The following is a 13,053-nucleotide window of genomic DNA, read 5'->3' on the forward strand; positions in this document are numbered from 1 at the left end:
GACTGCCATTTTGAAAAATCACGCACGGCGTGACGTGAATTCGAGAAGTTTGACATCAGGCACCCCTGAAATTGTTGCGTGCGGTGTAGACTGTAGAATCACTTTCATTTCTGCGACCTTGCGCGTTTCAAACATGTTTTGCTATATCAGTGGCTTCCGCTTGGGGTCAAAAACTGCCATTCAGTGCGTCCGTAGCGTTGGCCAAGCCTTCCCAATCCCCAAGGGGGGGAGCTTATACTCCCTTTGGTGAACTCCGCCGAAGGGAGTGGCTTTTTCAGGCTGGAGGTTTATACTAGGGTAGGGATTTCGCCACAGGGATTTTTCTGCTTTTCAGTTTAAATAAAAGCACTAAAATTGGCGATATACTCTTGCTCGTACACGAAATGCGCCTACAACATCAAGATGAAGATATAAAGTAAATTGTCGTGGAAGGAATAGAGGAGCCTTGATTAGTTTTTGGTTGTTTCAGTTTCCAGGCCACAAGGGCAGAACTTGAAAACGCCAGCCTCACTTTTTCAAGTTGAGTTCCAATCTTCCAGATGGCATGACAATTATATCACTTGTTTATAGCTTGAGTACACTCACTGGCATCGTAATTTATAACAAAACTAGACCACTATTTGTAGGTTTCTACACGTCTTTAGGCTCTTGTATTTGGGAAGTGAAGCTCGTGAAAGTGTCCCTTTGAAGTATGGGAAAGAGTAAAGGAAATTGCCATAAAGGTATATGCCGAACAGAATCACCTAGCCGCGGATTATTCCAAGTATTTTGAGGGGTTACTCAAGGGGTGCAGAATTTTTACTGTAGGTGTGTAAAAAAGCGTAACATTTTCCATGGAAGGTACATGAAAGGGTTACCTTTTATGTTATATAAAATGGACAACACCATCAAATATAGTTGCGTCATTTACTTTATTGTTTCCTCACCTCCACACTTCTGTTACTATTCGCTACTTAACAGGCTCTTCAGTCTTAAAATTTTTATACACCTCTAAAAATAGAATATAGACCGTAATAAATAAAACACGAACACTGAATTCGTCTCCCTGGGATTTGTTTATGAACAGTTAAACGATTTTTAAATATTTCGTTGCCCGACATGCAAATGTTGATTACTGTAGCCTTCTTGCCCAAATCAATATTGCTAAGCAACGTGTTTTATTGTTTTATACCACTACGCTGACGTAACAAACTTCGGAGTGCACGTGCTTGTTTTTGATTGGATAATAAAAATGGGAAACTCTTCGAGCGTTTTACAAAGTCTTGCTTATCACGGCAATTGTTTTTCGTTTGTTTTAGTTTTAACCGGCGAACAATTTCTTATTTATCTTTTAATTAGCACGACCCACGAGATTTGTTCTATTTACTTTTTGTCTCCAATGCATTCTTGTTATTAGAGTCGAAGCTTGGAATAAAGAAGACTTTCTTCCCTGGAGCCACTGCAACTGTTCACCCATGCGTACCTTTGAGTACCAAAGTTCTTTGTCAAAGAGCTGGAGTGTAAGTTTGTCTACAGATAAATTATTACACTTCAAAGGTTGTTTTGTTATTAGGAGCATCGCAAGTCCGTACTGATAACATCCATTCCACAGATTTACTGGTCAGTTAACGAAGATTATATTCACTTATGGCTCAAATTCTTTCATATTTTTGGCGATTGTCGACAGCTGAATATTTGTGGTTCCCTCGTAAATGGCACCTGTAGGGAAAACAAACATTGTTAGAAGTTCCTTGGATTTCTCTGATCATTGCTAATAAAAAACGAAAATAAACTGCTGAATGAACAAACACCAGGGAATGTAATTGTTGGAGTGTTCATGAAACTCCTGCACGTACGATCGCTTTAAACCAATCGGCATGTCGCTTTCTCAGCCAGTTAGCCTGTGAACAGGCTCTCCGGTCGAGGATTGGGCGAAAAGAAAACGGGAAGTAACAGCCAGTCAGATGCCATCTTTTCCCGCGCTTTCTACAGGGTTCATATTTTTGCTTCTAATTCTGATTGGTTAGTTACGCCTGGGGCGATTGGCTATGCAGAGTGATACGATTCGCATAGCCTGCGTAGCTGGCGGTATTTTGGGTTAAAAGCGCGCTCAAGCAAGCGCACGCAAGCGGCGAAGCCCCGACAACGAGCGGCCACTCGCGGCTTCGCCGCTTGCATGTGCGCTTGCTTGAGCGCGCTTTTAACTCAAAAAATACCGCCAGCTACACAGGCTACAATTCGAATAGAACGAGCCTCCTTCAAAACGTTAAATACTGACCTATTTTACAATCTCGGTAGAATTTTTCCACTGGATACTGTTTGGAAAAACCGATTCCTCCCATCAGCTCTACACACTTGGAAGTCGTCAGGGCAGCTACCTGATAACACACAAAGAAAACAATAGCAAAGGTCACTATTTGTTAATAAAGGAATATCTGAAAAATCAAAGTCAGTGGTTTTCCTCTGGCAGCGCGATCAAGACATGACTCAAAAAATGCACGAGTGTCGCGCGATTGTTTGATTGGAAAATCGAAAAAAAAATCTTCGAGCGTACCAACAGGTTTTCTAAATGCGGTTTACTGGTTCCACATCATTGCTTCCCCGCCCCAATTACCGTCTGTGTGCGCTTAACGGGTAATCACAAACACGGCAAACAATCAAAGGCCTAGAAAGTAACCTTGGTTTTACGCGGTTTCCCTCTCAATTTAATTCCTTTCCACGCACTATGTACGTCTAGTTTCCAACAGTGATCCTCACTGCACAAAATTCGCGACGTTCGTTTAGGTTCAGACTGCTTACAAGGAACTCTTTCTCTTCATTTCTTTCCTCCTCTTTTATAACCGTTAAAGTTTCCTGATAAACAAGGATAAGTTACAAAAGAGAGCTGTACCTCGCCTGCGAAGTACTTTGCCATGGCAGCTTCCCGCAGGAAGGTGAGTCCAGCCTCTTTTCTCCGCGCTGCATTGTACACCAACAGTCTAGCAGCTTCAATCTGCGTAAACACGTGCGCGACCTGATGGTTGACGGCCTGCAGAAACAAGAGCAACAACAATCAATCAAGCACATGAACACACCAATGACAAGCTTTTAAACGTGGGGGGGGGGGGGGGGGGGGGAGTTCTCCAGTAACCATTGGTTAGGAGGATTCTACTGGTCAACGAGGCCAGTCAATTGTCAATGATTATACTCAAGTGGTTATTCTTACTAGTCTGAAATTCAGCCGTCCTCTCGACCCAACCCCCCAACGGAAATCTGACAAACCAATTTAGGGGGCGGAGAGGAAAAGGAAGGGGGGGGGGGCGCGGACAGCTGAATTTCAGACTATTATTCTTACCTGAAAATCCCAGATCTTCTGACCAAACTGCTTTCTTTCATGCATGTAAGGAACTGTGCAGTTTAAACAGCCCTCAGCAAGACCAAGCATCTAAAAACATAAGGGTAGGACAGCAGACACGTCAAAACTATCACATCACAGTTTCCTTTGATGCTACTCAACAGAAAAACAGGCAACAACATGCAAGTGGTAGACCATGAAAAAATGCTCTAACGCAACAGAGTTGCCCCTATTTTTTCAGATTTTTCAGAGTATCTCTGATTTACTGTTCCTTGTTCTCTGATTCTCATATCTATCTGATCAGTTCTGATTTTGACAATCTCACAACATATGAGTGGCATCTGTCAATCACTCACCTGAGCTCCAATACCAATGCGTCCTTCATTCAGACAGTCAATAGCATACTTGTAGCCATGACCAACTTGTCCCAAAACTGCACTCGCGGGTACCTATTGAATAAAAAATATGCAAAACAGAACATTGACAGTCACAAAGTACTTTCTTGCAGTTTAGCAAGAATATCACACTCATCACTTGATTATGTCAAAAAAAATAACCTAACATCTCTTGTGGGAAATTCTTGGGAACTCAGCTTTAAAGGTGGCTCCCCTCCACCCTGATATACAACATGTGATGGACAGCATCTCTTCTAGAGGCTTAAGGTTATTGGAGATGAGTGCAAGCATTCTGGACCACTTGGTCCACTCAATTGAACATCGTATTTGAACAATCCATTTACATAACATTAGAGCAGTTTTCAACTGAGTGCCGTAAAACAAAAACCAAAGTAATTACTCTGGCCAATCCCAAAGGACACAGACAATCCAGTGAACCAATTAAAACTCAAAGCAAATACAGTAGAACCCTGGTAACTCGAATTCTGATAACTCGAACAACCCCGCTAACTCGAACTAACTTCTATTTCCCTTGGACCCACTTTTCAGTCATTTTTACTCGGTTAACTCGAAAACCCTGCTAACTCGAACTGGTTTTCGTTTCCCTTTAGAGTTCGAGTTATCAGGGTTCAACTGTACATATATTGCTGTGAGAGGCAAGAGTATCCATTGCTTGGGTATGTAGTGTGGGACAAGGGCATGTCCATGTGCATGTGCATCACAGCATTTTTTTTTTTTTTGGGGGGGGGGGGGGTGGAGTGAAGAAAAGTGCTCAGGGTTATAACGTAAAAGCAACTACAAATAAAAGCAACTAGTATTACACCAAACAAATTCTGCTAGTGTCGACACCTTATTGACCCATTCTCTCAGATCTACAGGTATGTAAGTTTTAACTTGATCTAAAACTTGATCAAAACTTGATCTAGTTTTGGTATACTGAAACGATATTGATCTCCTTCAAACAGAAAACCTTGTCACACTGGCTTCTACTAATTATAATGCGGTATCAGGGCTACTGATAACTGGAAGCAAGTCACTGGAGACCACAAAAAACTTCTCACCTTCACGTTGTCAAAGTGTACAGGACAAGTTGATGATGCTCTTATTCCGAGCTACAACAAAACAGACAAGTCTGAGAAAACACCACATGGTGACAAAAAGTGCATTTTTCTTCAAATTAGCATGATCATAAAAATTGCCATCAACAAGCCAAAGTTTTGGCATTAAGATGAAGTTGCACTATTGACACTCAATTCCCATTCTTCTTCTTCAGCTGAAGCACAAGAATAAGATCTATTTTTCCCCAAGTGTTATCCATGTTGTAGCCTTTCAAGTTCCAAGGGATTTCATCAAGCCTTACACCTTACATATACCCGGTAACTACAAATTGTCCAGTTTTTGTTTCATTTTATTTTTACATGTGTAACCAATAATAAATTTATCCAGCTGAGCATTGCAGGCACTTCATGCCTGCAGAGGGCTGAACATGTAGTTGTGTGTTGCTTTATAGCTGGATTTGATCCTATGTTCCAGGAAAGGTCTTTGGTATAACTAACTTGTATCTGGAAGAAAATTCACTGCTGGATTCTTCAACTTCACTCCTAACCTCTAAGTACGGTAACCAGAAAAACAAACCTTGTCTTCCTTTTTGCCAAGTGAAAGCCCTTCAGTTTCTTTTGGGACTACAAATGTTGTAATCCCTTTATATCCCTGCAAAAGTATAATAACCCAAAAATAACATTTACCCTCAACTTTCTTAACTAATGAACAAGCTGGCATGTCAGAGATATTGTTTGTTACAGTAAATGGTAATAGTGCACAATTATACAAAGCCCCTCCCTTAGATATCAGTCCATCAATTTGGGAACAGAAAATTCCATCAAGGGTATAGTCCCTCATCTCCCTGCCCTCGTCTCTTCATAGAAAGTTGGAGAATTAAATATTAAGCATTTTGGAATAGTTTACGAAGCAACAGGGAGTATGCCGGTATCAGCCCTCATAAAAGTGAGAAGATGGCGATGGATAGGGAATGTATTGCGGGGAGCTGCTGTCGCATCGGCGGCAGACCAGGATGGATGGCGCGATCTTCTGGTCGGCCTCAAGAGTTCTCATGGGCTGGATGAGGATAAGTAAGTAAGTTATACTAAGTATTTTGGAAAGGTTACTAACAGAAAAATGTATAGTTACTCGGAAGCCGGGTAAAATGAGCCCCTGTCATGATAAACATACTTTCCCAGTCCCTGTGCATTTTGTTATAAAGTTTTCCACTCTATTAATAAGCTAGGATAGATATTATTGATAGTATACTGAATAATGATATAAATAACTATACAGTAGACATGAAAGGTGGATTAATTTTCTACCTCTTCTGGAGCAACATTAGCAAAAACAAGAAAAACTCCTGCATGTTCGGCATTAGTGATCCACATTTTGGAGCCATTTATGACGTAGAAGTCGCCCTTCTTTTCAGCCTTGGTCTCAAGAGCAAAGGCATCGCTTCCAGAACCAACTTCAGAAAGACAAAAACTTCCAACCTTGAAAAAAGGAATAAATAATTAAAATTATACTTCCTTCATTAGGTTATATGCAATGTTTTTATGTCATGCATCAATAACTGAATCCACATACAGCAAGAAAATGACCTACAAGCAATGGCATAATCCTTGTCATGAGCACATCAATAATTAAGCAGTTGGAGAAAAGAAGCCTGAAAAAAAATTTCAGTGCTTCAACAGGATTTAAGGATCATGTCATTGCTTTTTTCTTTCCACCGTGCAAGATAATTTCATTTATATTTCTGTCAAATGAACCACATACATGTAATAGAAAATATGTTTAAAAGTGGCTCACAGCTCTCTGTGCTTACTTCAAACTCTGTAGCATAAAGTGGCTAGGAGTGTTGCCACTTTCCCTGGATGGGATACTAGTTTACTGCACGACTACTTCCAAACATTCCGTCCAATTTCCCCCAACAATTCGCCGGTACCCATTTATACTCCTGGGTGGAGAACTGCACTGTGAGAGTAAAGTGTCTTGCCCAAGAACACAACACAGTGAACCCAGCCAGGGCTTGAACCCAGACTGCTTGATCCCCGGGGGGGGGGGGGGTACTCCCATATGTGGCCTATATAGGTATGTGCCGCCCGATAGGGTATGGTTTTTGAGGTTCTCGGTCCTTAAATAGGGTATCATTTTTGCTCCTTTTGGCAATGTGTTCCTGGTGTGATCCTTAGATAGGGTACCTAAATTCTATTAGCTAAAATAAACGCCCAGCTAAACGAAAAAAAAGGTATCTTAAAACTGAATTTTCTGTTCAGGTATTAGTAAAGCGATTTTATAAAGATCTGTGGCTAGCCGTGCACGGTTAGCTGTTATTTGGGTCGTCACAGAATGCTTCTGCTCCCCTTGCATATGGTGTCATTTTTCGGTTTTGGGCCTTAAAAAGGGTATCAATTTTCGCTTTCTTTATCCTTAAATAGGGTCAGGGTTTAAGAACCTTGGTGGCACACCCCTATCCGAAATTTAGGGGAGTACCCCCCCCCCCCCCAGGCTTGATCCGGGGTCCAGCACACTAACCATTAGGTTATCACCATGCTTCCCAGGATACATAAATAAGGAGAAAATTTGATATTTATTTAATATAATATTTTCACAGCACACATCTCTGATTAGGTGGCTGGTAGTCTTCAATGAAGCTTTTTGAAAAACATGAATCTGTCACAGCAATCTACTGTTATATGTTATATACCCTAACCCAGTACCCAACGTTAACAACTTACCATATTCTCTGCCAGTCTAGGTAAGTACTGCTCTTTTTGTTCAGGCGTGCCATATTTTCTAAACAGTGTGACAATCAAAGTATTTTGTACATCGCACATCACGCTGACAGCTGGATCAATTTTGGCAAGTTCTTCAATAACAAGACAGGACACAAAGAATGACGAGTGTGTTCCTCCATACTCAGCATCCACTTCAATTCCCATTAACTGGAAAAAGACGAAAAGTCACAGCCTGAATCAATTCTGATATGTGACATTTATTTAGTATTTCTAAATCTGATTGGTTCTTAGCATGCCCTAGGTATTTTTCACCAAATTGGAGCACACACAGCTTAAGTGTCCAATAACAAAGTCTCCAATAACAAAGTTCGCGTGCTGTGCATGTGTGCGCTCTTTATTTGGTTCCTTATTGTGACTAAATACTCCTTGATATTTCTAAAACCTTCAGTTGCAAAAATGGCTTTTTTGTCATAGTGATGATAAATCCTCAACAGACTTCACTTTGTCTTAATTTTTCCTCGAATTTTGTTATACTTATGATTAATTGATAATAGGACTTTGTGTCATTATACATGGCACGAAATTGGATAAAAAATTTTGGTGGAGTTTTTTCTGTATCTCGACTAGCTCGACTGCCTTTACATTAAGTTATTCTGCACGTTATTAGTCCTCTTTCAGTAACATTCCGGTTGATCTGTAAGTACTCAACTATACTCGATTCACTCTCAACCACAATAAAGTCTATTAGACCAGCAAAACTCTTCTCATTATCTTGATTGAACCCTACCACATGATAATAGGTTTTCTCAACTCTACACAACTACTAACATCACATCTTTACTCTTATCATCTCGAGTAAACTTTCTACTCTTATCTCTCAAGTCAAATAAACCACATAATAACAACTTTTCTCAACTCAACTCAACTCTACTACACCATCACAACATTTTTCAACTCAATGCAATACGTGAATACCCAACTGTTATACCCTACTCTGCTGGACACCACTTGAATCTGCTTTACTATCATGTACTCTACTCCCGCAACTACGTTACTTGACAAAACTCGTCTCTACTAGATTACACTCTGTTCTACTCTACTCTACTAACAATATTCTAGTCTGTAGTAAATAATAAAGATGGTAAATTTTAAGCTCGGTAATAAATAATGAAGATGAAGTATTCAACATGACACGAGCATGGGACAAAGAAAAAAATTCTGAGTCCCCGACGGGAATCGAACCCATGGCCTCCCAGATACCGGTTGGGCACTCTAACCAACTGAGCTACGAGAGACTCGTTGTGAGCTGGGCCATTTTACTAGGTTGATAAGTGACACGCATCCTGCATACTGCTAGGATCAGCAATGTCGAAGTCGACATCTCTATTCCACTCAACTCAACTGTACTCTACTGTACTGTACTCTACTTTGCTCTAGTCTACTATACTTGATTCGAGTCTACTATACTACTACGCTACTCTACTCTACTCTAGTATAATATCCTTTAGTCGAGTCTACTCTAACTTCTGAACGCTGCTCTACTCGACTCGACTCTACTCTGCTATATTTGATTCAAGTTTACCCTACTGTAGGCTACTCGACTCAACTAGACTCGACTCGACTCTAATGGACTCGACTGACTTGAATCACCTGTACTTGACTCAACTTGACTCTACTTCACTTGACTCAACTCTACTCTTCCCCACTCTACTCTTCTCAACTGTACTCCACTCGACTCAACTCGACTCAATTCTATACTCTACTGGACTCGACTGACTTGAATCACCTCTACTCGACTCAACTCTACTCTATACTCTACTTGACTCGACTCAACTCTACTTCACTTGACTCAACTCTACTCTTCCCCACTCTACTCTTCTCGACTGTACTCCACTCAACTAAACTGTACACTTCTACGGCCCTACGTTTTCATTCTAAACTTTACACTTCTACGGCTTTACATTTTCATTCTTAACTGTACATTTCTACGGCTCTACGTTTTTATTCTAAACTTTACGCTTTTACGGCTCTACCTTTCCATTCTAAACTTTACGCTTTTACGGCCCTACGTTTTCATTCTTAACTGTACATTTCTACGGCTCCACGTTTTTATTCTAAACTTGACATTTCTACGGCTCTACGTTTTCATTCTAAACTTTACACTTCTACGGCTCTAGGTTTTCATTCTAATCTTGACACTTCTACAGCTCTACATTTTCATTCTAAACTTGACACTTCTACGGCTCTAGTTTTCATTCTAAACTTGACACTTCTACGGCTCTACGTTTTCATTCTAAACTTGACACTTCTACGGCTCTACATTTTCATTCTTAACTTTACACTTTCATTCTTAACTCTACGCTTCTACGGCCCTACGTTTGAATTCTTAACTGTACACGTCTACGGCCCTACGGCGGTTTTCCTCCTAAACTTTACGCTTTTACGGCCCTACGAGTCAAGTCGAGTCAATTCGAGGTGGAGTAGAGTAGAGTAGTATAACGTAGAGTGGAGTAGAGTCAAGAAGAGTAGCGTATAGTAGAGTGGAGTAGGGTAGAGACTCAGTAGAGTGGTGTAGAGTACAGTAGTATAACGTATAGTGGAGTAGAGTCGAGTTGAGTCGAGTCCAGCCCAGTCCAGTGGAGGTGGAGTCGAGTCGAGTAGAGTAGAGTATAGTAGAGGTGGAGTAGAGTAGTAGTTGAGTCGAGTCAAGTCGAGGTGGAGTAGAGTAGAGTGGTGTAGAGTACAGTTGTATAGAGTAGAGTCGAGTCGAGTAGAGTCGAGTCGAGTAGAGTAGAGATGAAGTAGAGTAGAGTGGTGTAGATTACAGCAGTATAAAGTAGAGAAGAGTATAGTAGAGTAGTGAAGTAAAGATTGTAGCGGAGAAGATTGTAACAGAGTTGAGTGGTGGTAATAGATCCTTATAATTTTCTCTCTGTAGACTAGTATTCCTTTGTCCCTTTTATATAGGCTTTGATTGGCTGGTCAAGTTAGTCGAGGCAGAAAAAACTCCACCAAAATATTGTATCAAATTTTGGGACACATTTGTGTGTCATCCAATTCTGAGTGTAATCATACTCTTGAATAAGCAAATCAGACTCCTGCTACGCGGTCGTCCCATTTTGTTAATTACTCACATGAGGTGATTACAGACCGAATTGGACTCCACTTAGTCCTATTACTATGATTTATCAAGCATAAGGAACCTAATTAATGTGCAAAAAGATGTTTTACATTTTTTTTTTTTGCCAAGAGGGCTCATCATGTAAAGCATATAATTTTAACATTATATCTTCAAAATACCAGTACTAACAATGTTTTTATATCAAGCAGAGGTGATTTCTGATAAATTGATTGACTGACTGATTGATAGATTGATGAATTTCAGATTGATTGATTGATTACTGGTAATTGATTGAATGATTGAGTTTTGATTGACTGACCGACCGACCGACTGATCAAGACTGTCTGTTACAATACTTACTCCTTGTTCAAACATGCCCCTGACAACAGATGGATCCATTTCGGAGTTCTTATCCATTTCTGATACCAAAGGCTGGATTTTGTCTGTAGCAAACCTTGCAACTAAAAGGTAAAGTAAAGAAAAGGTACTCAGTGACAGAGTATAAGTAACAACTGTAAATTTAAAAGATTCTTTTAAACTTTTTCAGCGTGGATTTTAATGGAAATGTTTGTCTTGGTCCTGCTTTCTTCAAGAAATGACTGATTGCAATAAAGAGCAATGCACACAACAAAAGGAATCATTATACAGGAAGTGTAACCTACAAAGCATCAATTTCTAGCACAATTACCACAAGACTTTACTGGACAAACAGCTTTAGGAAAAGACTGTTATTTGATGGACAATATTATTATCATTGGAAGATGGGAGGGTGAAAACTTCCATCAGGAAAAGTCTTAAGATCTAGTTTTCTTCATTTCCCCTTTTCACATTCATAAAGAGCTCATAGTCTCATATTAATCTAATGTACTCCAGGTCTTTTAAGGTCTGTACCTGTTTCTTTCATCATTGCCTCTTCTTCAGAAAGCATTGTCAAAGGTCCAGGTACAAATGACTGTGGCAAATCTTCTGACAAATGAGGCACTTCTGTGGTGAAACATCGGCTTAGCCAACAAGGCACATGTTGTCTGCTGACGCATTTCGTGACGCCACTTTGTAATGATCTCAAAGGCCTCACAACTGATGGTAACATCTAATATTATTATCAAGACAACAACAATTTTTTTATTAGTGTTAGGAAACAGATGATAGACCGATATCACTCTATCCCTCGTGGGAGAGGAGGCATCTGGTTGTTGTTGTTTTTTTTTTGTTTTTGTAAAAACACGCAGAACCACTGACAGGACTGCTACATTGAAGTTATTACCCATAGCATTTTGCCCTGTATGCAAGTGTAACGAAACACCAATTGATATCTTCAACTGTAACATTGAGTAAACTCAAATGTAACATGTATGGAGGATGCTCCAAAATAATCACTACAAAAGATTTCTGCATTCTTGTTATATCAGCACTATTTGGAACTGTATGTCTTAAATAGATTTATGCTGCATTTGAAATTTGCAAAGCCGGAAAACATATTTTTCTTCACCTAAGCTTATTTTTTAAAATAAATGCAGTGGCTATTTGTACAGCACCTGTATGCGGACTTCAGTTTGCTATTCGTACGGAGTCCACAACTTTCGTAGAATTTCTATGTAAAAACTTATTTTGCTGATTCAAAATATTATATGTTGGTTGAGATACAGTAAGCAATTCTATATATTGAGCATGGTTGATTTGATTCAAAATAATTTGCCTAGCCTCTGCATCCTACAAGAACGATTCATTTCACAACACTTAGAATTTTCCAAGTTGAACTCACGGAACTGTCTTTCGTTTGACAGACTCTTACAAAACTGAAAGGTAGGAGAATATTTGCAAACATTCTGACTAGTAACTCTAAACAATGATATAAAATATACTGACTTGACTAAAATAAGTATTAAGTATTTAAGGAGAGTTTCAACTCCCATCTGAATTGCTAGCAGTAGCTATTCGTGCACGACGCAACTAATACATGAACCTGTACCACTAGAAATCATAAATTAGGGGAATACATTTGAAATACAGTTCAGAAAACAAGAGGAAAAATTAAAACAATTTATCTTTGATTTAAAATTTTTCATTCCAGTTTGATTTTCATTTCCCCTTGTTTCCGATTATGATAATGAATATGAGGTAATGAAAAATCAAAATCAAACTGGTTTGAAAACTTTTAAACCAAAGATTAATTTAAGCCCAAGCCCACGATAGGTTTAATCTTCTTTGATTGCCGATTGCATAAGTCCTAACTTTCATTCCCCACAAATCTTGCCCTTCATGTTCAACTAATGTATTGATTACATTACTTGACTGACGGTTTTCCCATGAAATCTACCCTCTTACTTCTGAATTATCATTTTTAACTTTACACAAGAACACATTTCACAGAGAAAAAGAAGAAAGAAACAAACCTTGCAAAGCGCCATTTTGTCACGACGTCACGTCACTTATGATGAACGATTG

General features: G+C 39.5%; 1 protein-coding gene across 1 annotated transcript; it reads right to left on the bottom strand.

Moving 5' to 3' along the window:
- Nucleotides 1-892: 892 nt before the first annotated feature.
- Nucleotides 893-13,043, bottom strand: LOC144643326 (short/branched chain specific acyl-CoA dehydrogenase, mitochondrial-like). Its single transcript, XM_078502537.1, has 12 exons — nucleotides 13,002-13,043; nucleotides 11,500-11,698; nucleotides 10,969-11,069; nucleotides 7,488-7,694; nucleotides 6,072-6,242; nucleotides 5,344-5,418; nucleotides 4,770-4,820; nucleotides 3,670-3,762; nucleotides 3,314-3,403; nucleotides 2,870-3,007; nucleotides 2,258-2,357; nucleotides 893-1,698 (listed from the first exon to the last, which is right to left on the bottom strand). The coding sequence occupies exons 1-12, from the start codon at nucleotides 13,014-13,016 to the stop codon at nucleotides 1,625-1,627; spliced, it is 1,314 nt and encodes a 437-aa protein (XP_078358663.1). The 5' UTR covers nucleotides 13,017-13,043; the 3' UTR covers nucleotides 893-1,624.
- Between the last annotated feature and the right edge of the window lie 10 nt (nucleotides 13,044-13,053).

This window comes from Oculina patagonica, chromosome 2 (assembly GCF_052425735.1).
Source record: "Oculina patagonica isolate OP01 chromosome 2, crgOcupat, whole genome shotgun sequence".
Taxonomy (NCBI): Eukaryota; Metazoa; Cnidaria; class Anthozoa; order Scleractinia; family Oculinidae; genus Oculina; species Oculina patagonica.